Source organism: Bacillus rossius, chromosome 12 (assembly GCF_032445375.1).
Source record: "Bacillus rossius redtenbacheri isolate Brsri chromosome 12, Brsri_v3, whole genome shotgun sequence".
Taxonomy (NCBI): domain Eukaryota; kingdom Metazoa; phylum Arthropoda; class Insecta; order Phasmatodea; family Bacillidae; genus Bacillus; species Bacillus rossius.
In genome coordinates, this window is record NC_086339.1 from 25,671,428 (window position 1) to 25,695,071 (window position 23,644).

General features: G+C 40.7%; 1 protein-coding gene across 1 annotated transcript in view; it reads right to left on the bottom strand.

The window, feature by feature from the left end:
* Positions 1 to 293: 293 nt before the first annotated feature.
* The window catches only part of LOC134537274 (uncharacterized), a 78,355-nt gene continuing 55,004 nt past the window's right edge, over positions 294 to 23,644 (bottom strand). The window contains exons 6-8 of the mRNA XM_063377547.1: positions 9,425 to 9,589; positions 8,155 to 8,364; positions 294 to 7,068 (exon numbers count right to left, since the gene is read on the bottom strand). Of these exons, the coding sequence (XP_063233617.1) occupies positions 5,683 to 7,068; positions 8,155 to 8,364; positions 9,425 to 9,589 (1,761 nt within the window). The 3' untranslated portion in view covers positions 294 to 5,682. The remainder of the gene's footprint in view (positions 7,069 to 8,154; positions 8,365 to 9,424; positions 9,590 to 23,644) is intronic.

A 23,644-nucleotide genomic window follows, 5' to 3' on the forward strand; every position in this document is an offset into this window, starting at 1 on the left:
CACACCATTACGTTTTATGTCCCCTAATGTTTACGAAAGTGACTATACGAGTTTATGTTGCTACCCTTGGGTTCGCCATCTTTGTGTCACAGTTCTGTTCGTCAACTTCCATTCCATTTTCCATTACTCCTACCAAATGCTGTATACCAGATATAGGTGTTTATACATAAACAAATTGGACAGTAGTACAAGCAGGGCCGCAACTAGAGTCTCTGGCACCCGGGGCATGAATGGATTAATGCGCCCCCCCCCCTTTTTTTTTGCACATACCACACCAATAAAGCGGTTGTCCGGGGGCCCTCCCACGGAAAAATGGTGCTATTTAAGCATTTTCCATACCTACATGTAACAGTTTCTGTGCTACTGTAACTTCCATGCAAAAACTTTTTACCAGTTACCAGTTGTAGTAGGAATTACAATGCAAGCGATTTCGGCGCCCCCACAGCTTTGCGCCCAGGGCGTATGCCCCGCTTGCACCCCCCTAGTTGCGGCCCTGAGTACAAGTACCACAGGCTGGTATTTGTAGTACGGAGTGTTTACAGGTCACAAGTCATAGAAAGGTCCTTAAATAAACGAACAATAGTGCTGAAAGTCATTAAACTTTTTATTTCCAGTAGCATTTTATCAACATGCATTAATTTTTTTTTATACCTCACTTGTTTATAGTCACACGTTAAATACAAATAGTTGGTGACTGTCCACTCAAATCATGTGCTAATTATGTAATTATCTCTGAAAACATTTTAGCTTTGTAACTTAAAATTGGGTACATTTGTGCAAATAGTCAAACATTTTGTTATTGCATTTGCTCATGTTTAATTTTATTTTTAGGTACTGAAAAAGTTCTGAAATTGATTCGCTAGATATTTGTAGACACCATTTAGTAAACACACATGGATAGGAGTGGTATTCACCCGAAAATAAGATGAGTTTTTCATTGAAATACCACCCAAAAAAAATCAGGGGTCGTCTTATCACAGAGAGCAAACTATTTACGTAAAAACAAATGTTGAAAAAATTTGTTTATTTAAATATAAATTTTCATCCCAATCTTCATAATTTTATAGATGTCTGTAAAGAATTTTTTTTCCCTTATATTTTGCTGCTGAGAAAATGCATAATGAACCAGGTTTGATAAAAGGAATTTTTAAACATAAAGTTAAACATTTTAATTTTTTTATTAAATTATTATTTACAGAGTATGGAATGTCAGTGGTTTGGGAAGTAATATTGGTCATTCAGTGAAGTAATACACTAACAAAACAATATTCACATGCAGATGTTGGAATTTTGTAAAGGTTTCCATGAAGTATAAAACATAAAAAAAAGTTAACTGATATTATAGTAAATTCATAATTTTAAAAGTAAATAAACTATTACATTATCTTTGAATATTATGAGTAGAAAATGTGTATTCACACACACATTGTTAAATGTGACCAATCTGTTTAAAATCCCAGGTTTTTCCTTCTTACATTTTGACTCCTGGGAAATTAATTTTTTACATATCAAAGATCAAAGTGATCAAACTATTAAAAACTTTGTTCAACTACATAAAGACTATTTCTATGCCACACAATTTTACTGTTCACTCAATTGTATCTTTCATTAAAATACATTGCTCACAATACAGTAAATATTTTACAAACAATTTCATGAACCTGACAATGAGATCACACAATTTGAATTACAAGTTTAAACGCTTTTCTTATTGGTTTTTAGCTATCCCTAAAAAAATATTCCAGTGAAAATTATGCAAATGGAATAATTTTTTAGGCAGTTTAACATTATTGCTTTGTTCCAGCAAGACAGCCATGACTGAACAAATGTTCTGGTTTACAGAAATTTGACAGTCCATTAGAGCACAAAGCAGTTAATTACTTAGTATGGTTCATTATTGAGTTAAATGTACACAAGCTAAGTTTGTCCAATACAATCAGTTGGCAAAATTGTAATATAATGCTGAGCTAAACCAATATTTACCTAATATCCTATTTATATAGGTTCAGGTGTTCTTAACTTTGCTTATAAACTTATCTTGGAGCAGTGTGGTTTGTGCATGTAGTATATTATACCAATAGAAATTAAATAGAGAGAATACAATATTAATAGTTGGTGGCACCATCTCTTTAGAACAGTAGCCTACTGTAGTACAGACAACGCACTTGTCACTAGTTTGAAATAACATGTAGGGTGCATTATTTATGCCACATCTGCAATAATGTCTCGTGAATTACTGGCCTCAGCCCAAAAGAATAGGTAAAGAATCAATTATTGCTCTTTTATAATAATGTTATATCAAAAAAATTTCCAGGAATATGGTAAAAAAAAAATTATTATTTTTTTTTTTTTAAAAAGGGGGGGGGGGGAGTTAAATTCAATTTACTTTTGTAACAATTTTATAAATTTGGAATGTTTTGTCATATATTATTATGTATTATCTGGATACGGGCAGGTAAAATCCTCGAACCTTTGAATACAATCTAACCATTAGTATTATAAATATTTTAGATTTGGAGTAAAAGATCCATAGAAAAATATTGGAGGAAGTGTAGTTTAGTGAAATATTCAACACTTAATGACTTTTAAAGTTTACTAGGTATTTTAGTGTTTTTTTTTGTATTTATATTTTATAATAAAACACTTCCCCAAGATTTTGTACTTTAAATATGCAATCATGTAAATAAAACTACGATACTTATTGATTAGGGAAACTTAGTTTGTGAAACAAACATTCATAGGGTTAAATTTTTTATATCCATATTTGATAGTTTATTTTCTTTCTAGTGCAGATTTGGATTCAAGGGCTGTATTTGAGGTACTCTGTGATTTGAATTTGAGAAAATTGGGATCTGACCCATCTCGAGTAATATCAGAATATTTTACTTTGCATAAAAAGTTACATCGCAATTTTACAAATTAGCACTGTAATTGAATATAACAATATAAAACTTACTGCAGTTAAATATTTCTTTTTATGATTGTAAAAGTATCGACGACACAAGTCTTAAAAAATCAATCTGGCCATAATTTTGTTAATAAGTACTTGTTTTATGCAGATGAGATAGATCCACACCTGTATCTATGTATGTATTGTTATAAAGGTAAATGTAGCAACTTTTTAAAATTCAAACCAAGGTTACCTCGGACACATTTTAAGAGTGAAAAAATTACACACTTAGAGATGAACATAAACTTAACATTTATTTTTACAATTTTTTTTTGTGTAGGGTAAAATAATTGTGCTGGATTTATAAAACTATGTTTGTACCCAAGAAAAAATTAATCCTCTCATAAAAATTGGTTTATAAATACACCAAGCATAAATACCAGAAAAATTAATATTTACATAATGTCAGTCCAAAGGATTTGGTATTTAAAAATTAATATACAAATAGTAAACCCATGTCTACTAATGATACCGTTATATTGCACCAAATATATTCAGCAGTATCAAAATTTATGCACACATAGGATAAATAGAACAAACATTTACATTTATAGATCCATATGCATGTTATTGTCACTATTATTGCACTTTACTTGGCCTATTTTTAGAGTTTTTAACATAGTACAATAAAACAGGCACTTGACGTACACACACTTTCAACGTTTACTAAAATACTACAACTTACATGTCTTGGATCACAGTCCACAGATATGCCCCAAGTACCTTTTTTTCTTTCTTTTGTATGTCACTTGTGCAGCATGCTACATTTCTCTACCAATGGACATTATTGAGTTCATGACAGTAATAAAAAAAACACAAACTTAAAATTTTAACTTTTGTTTGCATGGCTTGAGGAATCTGTTGAGAGCGCATCACAATTTTTTAATGTTGGAAGTTACTACGCGTAACTAAAGGAGTTACACGTGCTACTCGCAAATTACAGTTTTCTGTGCTTGTACTGTTGCTGGCTGCTTGTATACAGTTAGACGTTTTAAGAAATAGGTAACGTTTTAAACCAATTGTTATTTCACTTAGAATTTTGTAATTTAATAATGAGATTTTTTGTTCCCAGAGAACAATTTTTTTTAAATATAATTATTGAAGCAGTCTGCATCAAACTTAATCAAGTCCAAACTATGAAGAAGCAGAAAATTGAATAATGCAGGACATCTCTGTATCATAACACTATTTAACTTGTAAGAGTTTATACTGTGAAATATCAACAGTAACAGAGCATAATTATCAATGTAAAACTAAAGCTGAAACTGTGTTTTTGAAACACAACAGCACACTGCCTGCTTATCGTAACAACCTGTCCAATTTCAAGTCAAAGTTCCATTTCATTCTATACTCAAACTATTATTTTTTTTATGTAAAACTTATTTACAACTGGTATAGTAAGTCAGGCAAGGTAATGATTTAATCAGATTGTAATGTGATAAAAAAAAAGTTTAATGCCCAGGGCATTACGGAAAGTGAAATTATCAGGAAGAGAGTTGTGTAACTACATTGCTATTTAGTGCAACGTGGACACCAAGCAATCAGGTGGTGAGACCCTTGTAGCTGCGGATATGTCAATTGCACATCACACATATTATTTATTATTCTGAGGTCTTTCGACACCATTGGAAATTGAATTTTCAGATGTACATAAATTTGAAGGAAAGAAAAACATAGTTTACATATAATCTGTAATTGTATTGTAACTTAACACTAAAACCTTTCAAATCACCAATTTACATATAGTATTTTAGCTATCAGTTACTTGGCTGCCAGGCATCCGTGAGTTTTTTTTTACTGCTAGAAATATTATTTTAATTGTGTAACTCAACAAAATTGAAGCATAAACCAAAAAATAATTTGACTCAGATGATGTAAAAAAAGTTTTTCCAAGTTGACAAGTGATATTCAACTGTCTTCATAACCCAGAGGTCGGAGAGTTATGCAAGAACAGTAGTTGAAACAAATGGAGGTAGGAAGGGGAGAAAATGAGAAAATAAAAATTAGAACTGCTTTAGGATACTATGAATTGAAGCCACTACTGCAAAATTATTTCATGCTAAAAGTTATTAAAATGACTTGACTAACAAGTGACTAACCAATATTTCTGGTGCATCTAGAGCAATTTAAGTGGTCCTTCTGTATTCACGGACTTAATACTAAGTGAATACAGTTCATCAGTTAATTGTAAGAACCCTGTCCAAGAAGCAACACTGCATCAATAAAAAATCACGAAGAAAATTACTGTAACTGATAATTTTTGTTTCATACACATCCATGCAACATAACTGAGCAGCAATGCAAGTATTGGGGCCAAGGTAAAATAAGTTTTGAAATCTTATTAATTCCATTTCTAAAAAAAAAATACTTAAGTAAATTGGAAGGGCATGTACATATTTCTCATTTATTCAGAAGGTTTACTTTGTCATTTAACATTTACCTAAGAACTTAAGGTTACTGATCAAGGTGATTAAATAGATGTTGCAAATGCAAATTGCAAGGCATAGCATTTACTTTTTATCTTGTGTAGGACAGCAACCGAAACCACAACCTCTCAGATGTCGACCAAAATTTGAGTCTGTAACTAGGTCTGGAAGTTTTAAGTATCGGCTGTAACTGTTCCTTCACTTCACAGGTTCGCACGCACCTACATGTCTAACATCCATTTTCAAACTTCTCAATTGCATCGTCCCTTTGAGCACGGAGGGTTAAGGGAATACCACACCAAGTAATCAGTACAGCCCTGATGCCAGGTCGGTGACCTTGCCGGACAGCGTGCTGCTCCCTCCGACCGGACCGTACTCCTTCGGCGCGGAGCCCCTCTGACACTGGTTGGCGTGGTGACCCGAGTAGAGCCCTGCGTTCACCTGCCCTCGCTTCACCAGGAAGGTCTTGCTCCTGGAGCTGTCGGGGGAGGGGGAGTCGGAGCCCAGGCCGGCCAGCGGGAGGAAGAGCGGGTGGCTGGTGTTGTCCGAAGGGAGCCTGCGCGCGACGCAGTGCTGGTTCCTGGTGCTGCTCGAGGACCGGGACACTATCACCACGGGCGGAGGTGTGCCGTACGCCACGGCAGCCTCCGCCAGGCTCTGCCTCGTCTCCAGGTACCCCCGGTCCCACTCGAGGCTCCACTCCTCCGTCCCCGAGCCCCTGCCGCTGCTCACCCGGCTCTTGCCCGTGTCCGACGTCAGGACTATGTCCACCATCGAGTCCAGGCCCTCGTCTATCCGGTCCAGGCTCTTCGACTTGAGCCTCTTCTGCCGGGCCTCCTCCGACACGCTGGCCGGCCGATGCCCTTCGACGTCCGCCGTGCCGAAGAGACCCTCGAAGCTACCTCGCCGTGCCGCGGGGCAGTTCTTCCCCAGGACGTCCGGCGGCAGCTGCTTCTCTTCGCGGGGGCCGCTGCTGCACAGGAATATCTTCTCGTAGTGCTTGTTCTTCCCCCGATCCAGTACGGCCATCCTCTTGCCGCTCTCTTTGGAGGCGCTGAGCAGCGAGTCGGAGTCCTCCTCTTCGCTGGTGTGTATGGGCGTGTCGTCCAGGTCGTCGAAGTCGAAGAACGGGCTGCGGGTGCTGGGCATGGCGCTGCCCTCGGCGGGGTGGTCGGGGCTCTGGTACGCCACGTGGGACAGACTTCTCGCCCTCCTCGGCGGCTGCGGCAGCAGTCGGGAAGGAACTATCTCCGGGTCCTCGACGGTGTCGCTGTGGTACTCCACCGAGATGCGCCTCACGTTCGAGTCGCCTCCCGTCGACTTGGCGTTCTGGCGTCGTCGTATCCTATCCTCTTCCGCATCAGACCTCCTAACATTCATCTTCTCGTCTGCCCGCCTCTTGACCGCCGCGGCCTGCTCTGCCGCCTCTGCCGCGTACGCCTCTGTCTCTGCGTCGTTGATGATGTTCCGCAGCTCCTCGATCACTTCGTCGATCGTCGTCTCTTCGTCCTCGTCCTCGTCCTTCTTCCTTCGGCTGGTGGTCGTGCCTTCAACCCCTTCCTCTTCGCCGTCGTCCACGCTGGTCTCGCGCATCTCCGGGGCTCTCCTCGAGTCCACGACAATGGTGTCGTTCCTCACGGTGAACATCTCGTACACCAATGGCTCCCTCTCCACATCGCCTACATCGTCAGACTGGAACAGTCCAAACAAAAAGAGTGCATTAATTAAAATAGATGTGTTTATAGAAGGAGATAGTTTAAAAAAAAACTACCCCACTTTTAATGCTTTAGAAAAAAAAAACAAGTTTATATTATGAAGTGAACTTACAGTTAGTTAGTACTAAAGCATCATTTTGTAACTACAGGATGAGTCTCGTAGAAGATGGTCCATAGAGCATAAGTGATTAAGTAAATACAATACAGTGTGACAACAACCTACGTATATAAGATGCTGGAAATGTTATACGTTATTGAAGAGTGCATAATGGAGGTGCTCATCTATTACTGAACAGTGCATAATGGAGGTGCTCATCTATTACTGAACGGTGCATAATGGAGCTGCTCATCTATTACTGAACGGTGCATAATGGAGGTGCTCATCTATTACTGAACGGTGCATAATGGAGGTGCTCATCTATTACTGAATGGTGCATAATGGAGCTGCTCATCTATTACTGAACAGTGCATAATGGAGCTGCTCATCTATTACTGAACGGTGCATAATGGAGCTGCTCATCTATTACTGAACGGTGCATAATGGAGGTGCTCATCTATTACTGAACGGTGCATAATGGAGGTGCTCATCTATTACTGAACGGTGCATAATGGAGGTGCTCATCTATTACTGAACGGTGCATAATGGAGGTGCTCATCTATTACTGAACGGTGCATAATGGAGGTGCTCATCTATTACTGAACGGTGCATAATGGAGGTGCTCATCTATTACTGAACGGTGCATAATTGGGGTGCTCATCCATTACTGAACGGTGCATAATGGAGCTGCTCATCCATTACTGAACGGTGCATAATGGAGCTGCTCATCTATTACTGAACGGTGCATAATGGAGCTGCTCATCTATTACTGAACGGTGCATAATGGAGGTGCTCATCTATTATTGAACAGTGCATATTGGAGTTGCTCAACGATTATGTGAAGAACATGTGTGTTTTGAGAGGTTTAACAACAATGTGACTAATGTGTGTTAAGGTGCCTACCGGTTATTATCTAGTGTGTGTGTGTGTGTGTGTGTAAACAGCGTGTGTCGAGGTGTCGCTCACCGACAGCGAGTGGTCCTGGTCGGACGAGCTGATGCCCTCGTCCTCGGCCGGCGTGGAGCCGCCCTGCTTGGAGCTGGAAGACGGAGACTTCTGCGCCTTCTTGTCGGCGGAGGGCTTCCGGCAGCTGGCGAGCTCCCTCTCCAGGCCGCAGCACCGCTCCTTCAGGCACTGCTCCAAGGACAGCAGGATGTTCTTCTCCTCCTGCAGGATCTGCGACACACGTCGTCGTCACGCCACTGCAGCGTCTCCGAACCTAGACCGCCTCGGAAAGCTTCACCAGCACTTCACACGCGCCACAAGCTAACAACACTTACTAACTCAATAATAATACTATACTTACGATTACATCTACTACAAACGAGTGGCCAAACTAATCGACGAACACTGGCAGAAACACACACTCCCGAATCTCACTCATTCAACTTCTCCCCCCCCCCCCCCCTTCCTCGGTTCTCGGGAACTTATGGGAGAAAAACAATTGAATAGCTTTTTGGCAAAAAAAAACATAGTCCAAAAAAGTTAAATGTTGCATTTTGTGGTAATCCCTTGTGGCCATGCATAGAATCAACAGTTAAAGAAAAAACAACCACAGTCAGTACGATATGAGGCTCTGAAATATGGTGCGTTCAGCAAAAACAACTATTGTGTTTTTTTTGGGAGTCTGAGGGGAGTGGTATTGAAAAGTTCTCCTACTTCCTTCCCCCCTTTTAACTCCAACCCGGTTCAGACAAAAGCGGCTGATCCGTTGTTCCTTTCCTAGAAAAGTTTTCAAACGGTGATTCTCTATTGCACAATTCTGGCTATCTGATGACATTTCAAAACGTGATGCTTGGCGAACGGTAGATCCTTACACTTTGTCGTACTGCTTATTATTGTGACCAGGGGCACAACAACAGAGGAGGGGACAAGGGTATTCCCCCCCCCCCTCTGAAACCTTGAAGTGGAGGCAAACGGGGGCAAAGAAAGTTCTGTGTAATCAATTTTTAGATAATAAAACTGCTTAAATAGCACCATTTTCCACCTTCAAATACAAATTTTCCCGGGACCCCCCCCCCCGCTTCAATAGGGGGATCGATGATTCTTTATAAATAGGAATATTGCCCCCCCCCCCCCCCCTCTTTTGGAAATTTAGTTGTTGCGCCCCTGATTGTGACCTAATACGTGTTCAGTGGCCATAAACAGAACAGTATGCTCGTTACTTGGAGCTGGTGGAAGAGTTGGTCGAGAGCAGGTTGACGGGGTAAATGAAGGGAGGGGGGGGGGGGCTGACCTGCACTCGGCGCTGCAGCAGCTGCGCCCTGTCGTGGGCCGCCTCGGCGCGGCGCTCGGCGTCGTGCAGGCGTCCCTGCAGCGCCGCGACGTCCACGTAGCCGCGCGCCCAGCGCTCCAGCTCCGCCAGCACCGCCTGCGCCGCGGCCTGGTTCGACGGCAGCACCTGCAGCACACACCTCACCTCAGCGCCCGGCCCGCTTGCACCGGTGCACCGTGGACAGTTCAGTTCAGAGAGACGATTTGCGACCAAAAAATCATACTTTAAATTGAAGTAACCTTGAAATAACCTCACACCTTTAGTTACACGGCACACAGCCAACCTAAAAGTCCAGTTCTCCCCACACTTTGATTAACAAGTCCGGAGTAATGTAAGCAAATAGCCTCTTCAGATCTGTGTCACAGCTCTGGCAAATCATTAGGAAGCGGCGTAACGTAGAAAAGATCTTTAATGAAGCCCCAAAGGAAAAGAAGAAAAAAAAACGCGGAGGCCAGTGAAAAAAGAGTTGTGTCGTCTCGACCATTACCTACCAACTCAACGTTCAAGGACCTCGACGTTCAACCACTCTCGGACAAAGAGATCCCAATTGGGAGGGGCTCCATCCTGTTGCCAAATCAAGTTTACAGGTTCATCCTCTACTCGCTCAGGAGTCGCCATTTTGTGTAGGTGGCGCTGCAAGCGAGAAGTTCGCGCGTGAGCTTATCTAAAACCGTTACTCTTTAATTGTGACCTGCCGATTTTATTGAAATTAATAGAACAGTGAATACTATATAGTTTCTCTTTGACTTTGTGAACTTTGGTTCGCGCCATCCGTCATAGATGGCAGCACCGTGGTTCAACTTTTCCGTTCCATTCACGAAATTGCTCCTACCAAATGCCGTATGCCGAGAGCTAAGGTGTTACCGTGGCCATAACTGTGTATGTAAGTGATTTGCGCTTATCGCATAACTTGTAAGGTTATCTGTGAACCTGGAGTGCGGGTTTAGGGATACCCACCTCCTACTCCCCCTTCTCCGCGACTGCCCTGAATGTGATCACGCAGACGTGGCCACAGGCAGACCGGAGCCCGCCTCGGGGACGCACCACAACGCCGAATTACCACAACGCCGAATGTCAAAATTGACCACAACGCCGACAGCTAGAAAACTGCTGTGTACCGCAACGCCGAACTACCACAACGCCGAAAAATGTCATTGCAGGACTGCCACAAAGGTTACGTTTGGTAAGGTTAGCACACAAATTCATTCAGATGTTTTTCATTTTGCTCCTGTGGCCCCCCTTTCCCCGCAAAATCATTTTTCGGCGTTGTGGTACACAGCAGTTTTCTAGCTGTCGGCGTTGTGGTCAATTTTGACATTCGGCGTCATTGTACGTTGGGCGTTGTGGTATTTTGGCGTTGTGGTAACGACCCGCCCGCCTCGTTATCCCCACCTCGGGGCCGGCAGAGGCGCCGGCGATCCATCACGAGGTGTTCCGAGCGGGGCCGAGCCGTCAGGCGGGCCGTGATTGACGACGTACCGCGCGCCGGACCGCGGCGGGTGCGAAGAAGCGGGTCACGTCGGCAACACCTCGGCTTCCCGCACACGAACAAGGGCTGTCGGCGCCATGTTGAGGCGCCCGCCTAGTCTGTCGCCGGTGGCTTCTAGCGCAAGGCCCTGTGCCGGACACGCAGTCTTCTCGTCGTGCGTTCGGCGACTGTGAGATTTCTGTGGCAACCATAGCATTGCATGGCGGAGAAATTAATAATGCTTTCAAGAATCTGTACCAGGTGAATCGTGCCTCAGCCATTTTCACTTCTAAAAAAACACTTCTTGAAAACTAAACCCGCAAACAGAAACTATACTCATCATCCGCTTCGAATATCACGTCGGTTTTTGCCGAAGCTCTGCACACCGTATATGTGTCCGGGTAATCGGGGGCCTTAAAACCCTAATTTCAAAAATAATAAAAAAAAAAGAAAGTCAAATGTTAACCAAACCTATTCTCGTCTTGCTCTTGGTTTTGTTTTGGTTCACTTTGCATGAACGCGAAACACTGTGCGACTTGTAGGATATCTTTAAGTAACTTAATGAGTTTAAAACAATATGGCGCATACTTTCTCTCACCATTAGCCGACTTGGCCGTGACGTCCGACAATGAGGATCGCTCCGCGACTACACGTAAACGTACACAACGTAACGGATCACGGGCCCTCAAGATAATTACGTTTCGCCATCCGTCTGCCGCTCGGACACGTAACGCATGGGAACCGATTAGATTGGTTTCCACAGTTACGAAAAATTAATTTAATTTAAAATAATTTTTTACGAAATGAGAACAAAACACGGTCGGGATTTACATGCCTATGTAATAAAAATAAAACACAAAGTATTGATGTAACAGTAGACAATCTTTTACTTGAAACCATTTTCAACGTATTTAAGACGTAAAAGTGTTTACCACCGCGGCTAAACATTCGGCTTCTACTGGTCGCACGGAGTAAATCAGAATAAATAAATTAATAAATTATAGTTTAAAAAAAACTTTTTCATGTTGAATGAACTAAAAAATTTAAAAATAAATTTTAAATTTAGGTAAGTTTTTTTTCCAACAGCCAAATAATGCACCACAACTCTGTATAACTAAAAACGTGGGCTGCTTGATGATATTTATCTTAATTTTTATATCAGTAATAATGTTACTAGTTTTCTGGTAACTTTTTCCCCAGGTTGGCAATTAGAATTGAATATGTTTAAGTAAGCTGCTTTTAGTTACTATTTAATAATTTTGGTAATGTTGATTTTTATTCCTTTTATTTTTTTTATTCTCGTTAAAGTATCCTTTTTTTTTGTTGCAAGTTTTAAATAATTTTATTATTTTTCTTGTAATTTGCGCTTTCCCGAGACACGCTCGCTCGCTAAATAGTTTTTTTCCCTAACCTAACTAAAACTTAAGTGTATTTTGGAGGGGTCCGGGTTAGGGAGGGACCTAGGTGCGTCTCAGGCCGAAGCCTATACGCCTAGTCATGCTGGGATTAACCATGCAGGGAGAGGGTAGCATGCATCATGTGCTAGGAGGGGATTGGCCAGCCACGGCAACGATTGGCGCCATGACTAACTTCCCTCTCTCTTAAGGCGGTGGACACACCAAGGCGAGCACGAACGCGATTGAACGCAGCAACACACACCGCCGAGCGAGCAGTTCGCGCGGTCAGGACGCGCGAGCTGCGAGCTGACCGCACATGCTGGGTTGTTCGCGCGGCCAGTGTGCACTTGTGAGCAGTTTCGACGAATACATGGATAATGAAATCACCGAACGACTTATAGAACTTGTAAAAGTGAATGAAGTGCTCTACAATATGTCTATGGAAGGATACAAAAACAACAGAGTAACAAACAAGAAATGGGATGAAATAGGAATCATACTAGGAATGCCAGGTAATTATTTAATTATTATAGGTAGTTATAGAAATAACAACAAAATTGGTACACATAACTACGAGGTTTTTGCAATTGAACGTACTAAGTGATATAGGAACTTTGTTAGTTATCATTATTAGCATTAAAAAAGGAAACAAATCTGTCGCGAATCTCAAATGCATAATTTGCAGGCCTTCTAGGAAATATGTTCTGATTTTGAAAGGCCCCAAACTCGCCAATTACAGGCTCTAAAATATGTTCTATACGTCTTTCACCTTGTTCCCGCGACTGCCTCTGTTCGCTTTGGTGTGTGCTGGGTTCGATCGCCAGTCGTTCGCGCCCGCGTTCGTGCTCGCCTTTGTGTGTCCACCGCCTAATTCTAGACTATAACTAGAGATGGGTTGGGCCCAGGTAAAGCCTGCATAGACACATTACGCGTATGAATTTACAGGAGGCAGAGGATGGTCTGGATGAAGTGTTGGACAGAGCAGAAAAGAGTCTACCATGCGGGGGTTGGGCACTTGGGACTCGTGGTCCGCTTTGAATTTTTATTTGTATCTGGAATATTTGACCAGGGAACGCAAGCGCCCCTGGTGGTGAGTGGTTACACTGACCACTCACTCCGCCGCCAGTCAGCACCTCGCTAAATAATATTCCCGCGACAGTTGTTTTCGGGACGAGCCGAGTGCGCCCGAAGACGTGCACGAACGAACGAGCAGCGGGCCGGGACTTGTGATGCGGCCGGCTGCGAGGGCGGAGGTCCGAGCTAGTCACGTGGGACGCATCTGGAGTAAGGTAAGGTTGACGACTCGTAAACAGATTCGAGTCGTCGTACACGGATAATACGCAAATTCGGAAGGACGTATTTTAGTGTGATGAAGCATGCTGTTGTTTTGAATGGGTCAGTTACAAGATTTAACAAGCGTGAATTGGTTCCCGAATTTTGCTACTGACGTGTACCTATATTGCTAGCGAACAAATACGAATAAGCTGTATTGCAAACAGAAAAAGTTTGTGAGCGATTATGTTAAGTTATTTTTTTTTCGCCTTTACAAAATGAGACCTAGTGGAAACAGTTAATGGGTAAGCGAGTGTAGACAGCTTGTTTCGGACAGCTGTGTGATTTGATCCTCTTGGCAGCGTGCGTGTGGGGAATTTTTGTCAGCCTTTACCGTGGAAGTGGGTCAAGGTTGTGACAATAACAATATAATTTTTAATATATTTTCTATCACTAATTTTAGGATATTATCAATATGAAAATTTTTAAGATAGTCATTTCGAAAATTAATATATGAACTTAATAACAATAACGAACTTAAAATTAGTAATGGGGTGCTTCAGGGGTGCCAATCTGTAGGATACACAAGTAGGGCCCGCGTAAATTTACAAAAAAAAAGGGGGGGGGGAGCTCGTGGACCGATAATTTTGCACGTGGGGTTAACCGACACGTCATATCTGAAAGAGACTACTGTATACTGTGCACTGCCATATTTGACATCAAATACGCTTCATAGTCACGCTTTTGCAAGTGAAGCAGGTTTAGTGAGGGGCTTCTTAATTCCAGGGGGGGAGGGGGGGACCCCCTGCCCACTCCCCCCTCAGGATCTACGCCCGGGAGGTGCTTGATATCATTTGTCTTAAATTTTCTATCACTAATTTTAGGATATAGTCGTTACGAAAATGAAAGAAGAGCACCCCCCGCTTGTTATACAGATTTTTTTTTTTAATTTTTAGTTTATTCGACGATAAATGCGGGTTTTTTAGTTTTTTAAACGATAACTTTATTTTATTCTTTTTAGTCTGAAAATAAAAATATTGAATATGAGTAATTGAAAAAAATTCAAATATTGAATATTAGTGATTAAATTATTTATTTGTGACAATGAACTTAAATTTATTTTTTTATTTATTTATTGCCTTATTTTAAGTGGCAAAGTTAAGGCGTACCGCCTTGTCTTACACTTAACCACATACATCTTTACTAACTAGGTACACATACCAAAAAAAGACACAAATACATTTAAATAAAAACTGAAGTAACATATAAAATACAAATATGAAATAATAAAAAATTAGCATATACTATACACATGAGCTACCTGAAGTATAACGTATTATAGGTATTAAAGGCCTTTTTTATCTATCAAATGCTAAAGTTATAAAGATTTAAAGATATTTAATAACCTAAATATTTAAATAAAAAACTAACGAAGAGACAAACTATATATATATAATCATTACATTTTCTTATAAGTCACGTAATCTAATCTTTTCAGTTAATGCGTCAACATTACACAAAACTTTTCTTGTTATTTTAGAGCAATCAAGATACTTTACGCGACTAAGAGCTACATAAGCCTGTCCGGCACCAGAGAAGCAATCCCAAATAAACAATTGCATAATCTATAGTGCAGCCTTACATTTTATGCACGGTAGATTCCCAACTCAGTATTAATGGCAACATTCGCCTTTTCAGCAGTACCATATCTGTATTTCGTTGGAAACTGAATGACTATTGATTTAATTATATGTACACCATCTGTGCCGAAATCAACACGGACCGATGGAATGTCCGTACCATACACTTGATCGCTCTGGAAGAGTGGCCAGATAATTTCTTATAAAGTACCCATATTGCCATTAACGAACCCCGGGCATATTTACCACCACAACCCGACCTCTGAAACCGTCTAAATCAAAAAGAATATATTTTCGAAATTTTCGAAATTTAGGGGCTTTACGCGTCCCCCCCCCCCCCCCCCCCCCGCCCAAATTACACGGGTACATTTTTCACCATAATCCGACCTTTTGGATCGGAAATACTCAAAATCGAAAAAGCATTGAGGTATAAAATTTCCAAAATTTTGGGTCTTTCAACCCCCCCCCCCCCCTTCCTCTCCCGTAAAAGTCTACCCCGCGGCAAATTACCACCATGCCCCCACCCTCATGGATACACAAAAAGCCTGGTCATCACCCATAGCTGGAAAATTAGTGGTTTTTTGACCCTCTGACCCCTTATCCCACTCTATCTTATCTCTGTGGTCTTCAAGTTATCAAAATATTGTATTGTCAGAGGTTGTTTATATGTGTACAAAATGTTAACACATTGGGAAGTCTAAAAGTGGGTAAAAATTTAATGGAAAGATTTTATTACATAGTCTACTCATACACAGCTAATACAAGTGTGGTAGAAACATAAGCGAGTACGTAGCAGACCATGCATACGACTGTGCAACCGACCTGTGCGAAATCAGGTCACAATTTGAATGTTACCGGTGATTTCAGCCGATGAAACTTCAAGATGTATCCGACGTCTGTCGGCAGTGTTGGTAGTAAATAATTATACTGACTACCAAATGATTATCCCGTGATATCTGACCAACGATTTGTCAACACAGTTTTTCAACTTATAAATTAATTTAATCTATGTAAAATTTTAGTAAACCATTCTAACCACGAAACATTTTATTTGCAAAACTTGCTTGTAACTATTTATAAGTAATAGCATGGCTTGATTTTTAAAGTTAATAATTGCACCTTAAAATTGTAATATCACATTTCATTTCCCTCCTATCCCCCTTTCCCATGAGCACGACCGTCCTATGCGCTATTGGTAATCGGTAAGTTCAAAAACACGGCGGTCAAATTTTGCGCGCACGACCTGCTGTTACTGATATATATTCAATTGTGTACCCAGCTTAAGGCTGGATTTGTAAACTACGTAACACACAAGCAACGCAAGAGAGAGTGAAATCGTTTGCAAAGCACGCGAGTCGCAAGACACCATCAACCCTGTAACTTAAAATTGTTAAACAGAAGAAAACAAGTTTATACCCAGGACTTCGTTTGATAATTCATATTTAGCATCGATACCAAAAAAAAGTTGTCAAAAATCGGAATTTTAAAAGTTATTTTCTTTCACTGTGTGAAATTTTAACAAGTGTAAACCTGACAGGTACAATGAAAGAACATCGAAGGAATTTTGTGCACATAACGTCTGGACTTTGAAAAAAAAGGTTTCCGGAACCCTTCCCTTCAAATATGGCCATAGGAATCGCAAGCTAAAACGCAAAAAATTTGGAAGTTGAGCAATACTTGCGTTGCGTTATTGCGCTTTGCGTAGTTTAAGAACCTGTTGCTCCAAACTGTGTCAGCTGAACATTTTGCACATTGCGTGGTTTCTGATCAAGGCCCAAGTCCATGTATTGTAACAGCACAGTCCTGGAGACGGTGGGGTGTCCACTTCTGGAGGAAACCAACTCCAGGATCGAACCCAAGTCACCGCGCACTATTGCCGCGTGTCTAAAGACGCCCGTTTTTTTTGTTTTTTTTTGGTGTGTAAGCAAATTAGCTCTCGGTATACGGCATTTGATAGGAGTAATTTCGTGAATGTAACGGAAGTCGATTGGAACGGAAATGTGTAAACACGGGGCTGCCATCTGTGGACGTCTCATAAATCTTAAAAATGTCGTACCCGTGTGATTTATCCGTATACATTAACTTTCGCGAACATCAGGGGATGTACTAAGTTTATTGGTGTGCCACAGTAAACTTCATAAATAGTACCATCCTTTAATACTTCGTTATAATTTATAGTTATAAAAATAATGACAACTTAAAAATACATTAAAACGCAGGCATTAAAATTTTGACAACCCTTAGTTAACATTGATATTTATAGATTGTGCCGCTTTAATCATACTGTAGAAACACGAAACATTGTTAGCCTACATATATTCGACGCTATGTTGAGTTAAATAATTAGTGATTAAATTGTTACTGAGGTTAAGGTTTGTTTGTAGGAAGTATTTACAGACTGATTTCTGTTGTTTAAGCAAATATATATATACATACACACACACACACAAAGTGTTCTTGCTCACAATTTCTTATTACTAACTTTCACTACCGAATAAAAGAATGAATGTTCCATTTTTTTTTAATGCTGGAAATAAAACGCGTGAAGTTCTTTAATCCGATCTGTGTTCCGACATTACGGAACATTCGCCTGTCGTTAAAGTTTCACAAAAATTAAGACATAACCCCCATGCGTGGATGGTATAAGTGATAGCCAAGACTTCCCACGCAATGAGTGTGGACTTGATTGATCGTTCTGTTGCAAGCCGACCGCACTGGAATGAATTTCCCCGCCCCCTACTCTAAGAAGCAGATTGGCTTGGAAAGTTCCGCTGTCTTCGGGCTCGGTCCTATGGAGGCAGTCTATGGCGGCAGTAAATTACATCACGGTAAATGTAGATACCTTCCTACTGCTCAAGGCGGATACTATTAGGATCCGCCACGCCGATGGGAAACTAGTTAGGTACTCCGGGAACCGTAGCGCAATTTAGAATTTTTTTTTCAACCGAGATACTCATTGGACTGCTTGCAACCTCTCTCTTTTTCTCTTTCTCTTCAGAACAGCACATAATAAGAACATGTATTTTATATAACTCTGTGTTGGAATTAACTTTCTTTGCTCCTTCCCTTTACTCGTAAGTAATGTTGGGAAAATTTATCTTAAGTCTAAATTTCTTAGTACCTTAAAAAACCACTTATTAAGGGGTATTTTAATACGCATATATATGTGTACAAACGATTTTTCGTTTTATATAATGTACATACCTAAAACAGTATATCTAATACTAGCCGTGTGCCGGATGGGATTTTCCATCGGCAAAACCACTGGAACCATTCGACATTTTTCAAATGTTAGTTTTTGAGTAACCTGCTCTGCCCATGATAACGATAAATCAGTCAAATCGTATTTTTTTTTTTTTTTAATTTTATACTTTTGGAAGTTTTTCAGAAGCCTAAGTACAAAATTTTACGTTTCTAACTTCAAAAATGACTTAGTGCTCACCTATAAGGAACTCCTGTGCAAAGTGTCATGCTTCTATACTTCTATATTAAAGCCCATACGTGAGGTTAGGGACTAAACCTTTCAACGAACGAAACGATACCTTAAGCTGCAGCCACACAGTAAGCTACGCTATGTTCGCAATGTTCGCGATTTTCGCTATGTTCGCTGCGCCAGGTGGCCACACAGGATAGTCTAATTCGCTATGTAGGAGAGACGCATGCCGTGGGATTTAAGTGATTATTCCGACGATGATAATATTCTGCTGGCCCTCGCAGTATGTAAACGTAAAAAGAAATGAATCCATGATGTTAATCTAAAAAGAAATGAATTAGGAGAATTTCATCATTTGATGAAGCAGATGCGTGAGGACGAGGTAAATGTATGGATTATTTCAAAATTAATATATGTAACTCGCAATCAGTTTGATAGAATTCCCATGGAATCAAATCCCAGGCATTGTCCTGCATATCCTGCCTTTTATATTCCTCCATCGATTTATTCCCTAAACATGGACATTTTCTTCTTCAAAAAAAATTTCCTGTTGACATCATATTAATTTAAAGCAAACACAGAAGTGCGGTACAATTCCGCGCGAAAACAGATGCTTTTGTTTATCTCCGCATGCGCGAAGTCAGCGACGTTTAAGAAAAAATAGCCGGGAACCAAAACACCTGGCGACGCCGCCAACACAGCGAACACAGCTTTGTGTGGCCAGTGACACCTGAGGTGTAGCTGGCTGTGTTTCACTCGCGTGGCGAACATCGCTAACACAGCAGGCACAGCGCCCTGCGTGGCCGCAGCTTTAACTCTATGACATCCGGACACGTGGTAGGAAAGCACAGCCCCGTTAAAAAGGGCAGGTCTAGATGTAGATGTTCCCAGCGCACGTTGGCCTGACCGCGGAGCGAGTGTCGAACGGGACGGGCGAGGGTCTCCGAAGCCAACGCAGCGTGCGGTACCGTACAGTGAACACAGCACCGGTGCAGAATGGACACCCAATCGTCGGAATAATCTGCAAACCTTGTAACACCCTCAACTCAAAGTTTACAGGAGGGATCGAAAACCAAAAACTTTAAACTCTATCCTAACTGCTTGTAACAAATCGCCAACTCTTTTCACTAAAAATATTAATGAAAATAAGTTAAGATAAACATACAATTTAGACTGCTCACTGTATTGTAATACTTGGAAATTTTACATTTGTTAAGAGCTTTGCTAAACTGCGTTCTTGGATAAATTTCTTGGTTGTAACTTTTGGAGAGAGAACGCGAAAAATTATTGCTAGGAACTATGCAAAAGTATAAAAATTGTTGTTTTTTTAATTAGGTCAAAGAAATTCTATTGAATCTCCACGTTTTTTTCTTACTAATTGTTCTACAAGAATGAAAACTAGAAGAAAAAAACACGATGCTGCTTTCTCACGCTTTAATTTACAAAAAAGAGCCAAAACTATATAAATGACAGTGTTATTTATTCATGAAATATGTGTTTCAATGCTATCCTTATATGTAGGTATACAACAAATAGTCAAAATTCGTGTAAAATCTATATCAGGAAACTAGGGATTTTTTAAGTTAGCTTGTTGATTGGCAGCCCTGCAATTTTTTCTAAAACTTTGTAATATTCATTTATCAGATATAACTATGGGAGATTGAAGTAAAGCATATCTTTGTTGTTTGGTCTTCAGCACTTGTAGTATATCACACACAGTAGCCTACATATAAAATTCACGCATTTATCACAAAAATTGCCGTCACTGAATGATAATCCTTGCAGCTAGCACGACAGTAACTTTCACCACGCCATGTTACCTTCTTCTTTTTTGCCAAATTTCAAAACGTGATGATAATTGATAAAACTTATTATTCCCATATTTAAAAGTAACAACTTTTTTTGGGAGTTTTATAAATTTGAAACTAAATGGAATGAAATACCCGGTGTCTTAAAGATATGTAAAATGCTATAGCTTGAAAACTTTTATTTATTTTTTCAAAGGTTCGATTTAGCTGTGAGGTATCGCAGCAACTGGCTCGCTGCTGCCTGCGCGGTATACTCGGTGCGCCGCGGCACACTGGGAGTGCTCTCCTCGCTAACCTCGTGTCCACGACCACCGCGACTACAGTGCGCTGGCGAACCTGCTTGCCATTCGCCGACCCACACGCGGACCTGAATAATCCGCGTTCCTGCACCCTTACCTTCTTTTTTTTCTTGCTGTTATGTAAACAGTTTGTCCACAAATACCTGGCGACCCAATTTCGGGTCTTTTTTCTGGATTTGTAAATAACAAATTTTCTAATTAATTTTATCAAATGGTGATTTTTACGTAAACTTTTACAACCGACATTAAACATGAGCAAATATAGCACACGAAAGTTTCTGCAATTCGCAGGAACGTACCGAATTTTTTTTTTTTTTTAAAGAGTTAATCTCCGAGTGATTTTAAATGGACTATCTTAAACTTTTGAATAATGTGTGACTATGAATTCAGGTAAGGGTAAAAAAAATTTAAATAAATGAGCAAAAGGCCGATGTAAATTAAAGGTTCGTGACTTGCAGCACCATTTCTGTTCACTTATGGACTTTTTCGTGACAAGTCCTTTATTCTCCTTATAATTATTTTTTTCGTGATTTTCGTGAATTTTGGGATTTTCGTGAATTCGAGACACCATGATAAATAAAATTCTCGCGAAATGAAAAGTTGAGTATTTTTTTCTGTTTATACACTGTCAGTGTAGGTGATCGTAACTAAAATTAAAGGTTGGTCAGGTTAGATAAGCGAATTTAAAATACTCTTAAATTGTGAATATTTTTGAATTCTCGCAAAAAGTTTTTTTTAATTGTGACCTCAAAGTTGTACGAGCGAGTAGCAAACTTTTAATTTTAACCTGCTTTTCACAATATTATGAAATTGTCGCTTGTACCCCTTGGATTCTCAACCCCTCATATATTAGTCACTGGGTCCATGACAATGTTGTGGAGTAAATGTTTGTACCTACAGCCTACAGGTTCGCCTTTTAATTAACATTTTTGTAATGCTTGAAATCTTCTTTCAGTATCCCTCCCCCAGGAGAAACCACAACACAAATGAAGAAGATTAGGAAAAGAAGCGACAATGACCGTGAATGGTAGAGAAGGAGGGGGGGGGGGGGGAAATGTGTGTTGGAAAACTATACCTCCAATTCACCTGACCACCGATGCAGATACACCCTACCTTACTAACGAGATGTGCGATGCAGTGGAAACGAGGCTAGCAGGGTTAGCACTCGCAGTTCCTGCCAGCCATAACTCAGCGGCCTGTTTGGCAGGTATACACGTTACCTCGCTGCCCACTTGGAAGATAATTCCGCTTCGCAATATTGTCTGCCCGCTTCTGATTCAATCGACGCGATCTTAAGCAACAAGGACAAATGCTAATTTTATTCCGCTGTCTCGGGTAATGAGCGGGCTCGTAACTCGAGATAGTCCTTAAAGAGCGCAACACTTTAAAGAAATGAGCTGGAAGTGATCCGGCGTCGCCTGTTTTCCGGTTGTACTTGGCTGCCGTCGCACGCTATAGAGGTCCCCACCAGTCGCGTAGCCAGGATTTGTGTATGCAGGGTGTTAAGAAGCATGGCCCCCCTCCCCCGCGTATTAAAGCGGTGGGTCCGGGGGTCCTCCCCCGGGAAAGTTTGGATTTTAAGGTGTAAAATAGTGCTATTTTAGCAGATTTCGGTACTTAAATTTAAATATTGTAATGGTAAATTTTTTATTAATTTTAATATGAAATTTGTTTGAGTGATGAATAAGAAATTAATTAAAGATTTGGTGCTAAGGGGGGGGGGGTTTGAACCCCTAAAACCCCCCCTGGCTACGCCCCTGGTCCCCACACACTATCAGTCCAGCTGTGGTCAGATGCTCAAGACCCCTTTCAGACGAGGCGAATAGTTGATCCCACTAGTTTGTATGGACGGGTGTGAACGAGTGTAGCGATGTAGCAAATGATAGGGATTCCGCCCACCCGGGCACACATACGGTGTGCAGAGCTTCAGGAAAAACAACGCGATTTGATATCTACTCAAGATATCCGAGTTGGGTCTGTTTACGAAAAGCATTTAAGAGTTCGCCAAGGGCCGAAAAGTACTTTTGAATTCGGATTGAGTTTTTAAACCGTATTTTTATAGAAGAGTTGAAATGGCTAAAACGCACGTTTTCAGAGTAATTTGTAGGCGTTAAACAACCGGTGCAGATTCTTGAAAGCACTTAAGGGACTTGAATTACACCTTTATCTTCATTTCTCGGCCATATGATGTTACGGTCACTGCTCAAATTTCACAGTTATTCTGTGACGACGAGAATACTGCGCGCCAGTTCAGAGCCTTGCTCTTAGAGGAGACACCGCGCAAGAAATACCAACTAGCGTCGCGCTTTTCATCCAGCCTCACTAACATAGATACACCCCTGACTCGTCCGCTCTGGGGGGGAGGCCAGTAGGCTCCTGTGCCTCACCTTCTCATCCCCACCTGTGGACTCTAAACAAGACACTACTCGGCATTCGTCATATCAAAATTATTTTGCCAAACATATGCGGCAGACTGTATTTTTTTTTTGTTTCCGTAATACGTACATATCTCAAACAGTAGTAATTACTGGAAATCTGTAATAATTGTTAGCAATGCCACTCGCTTATCGACGTTGTGCTCATAGATTGTAGTCGTGTTGGGTTGGAGAGCCATTATTTATGCCTTGCCAAACATAATTATTTCTGAAAGAAACAATAACATAATTTATGCTTATTTGACACTTGTTGTTTTGGTGACACATTAAAAAGAGCAAAATTTTATTTCATTAACAGTGGATTCAAACAGCTTCCCTTAAAAAAAAATATAATAAATATTGGGGAAATGGTATTTTGAGTACTTATAATGTGCTTCTCGGGTACCTACTCCTAATGGAGTTTCAAAGTTTTCAAATATTATATTTTTG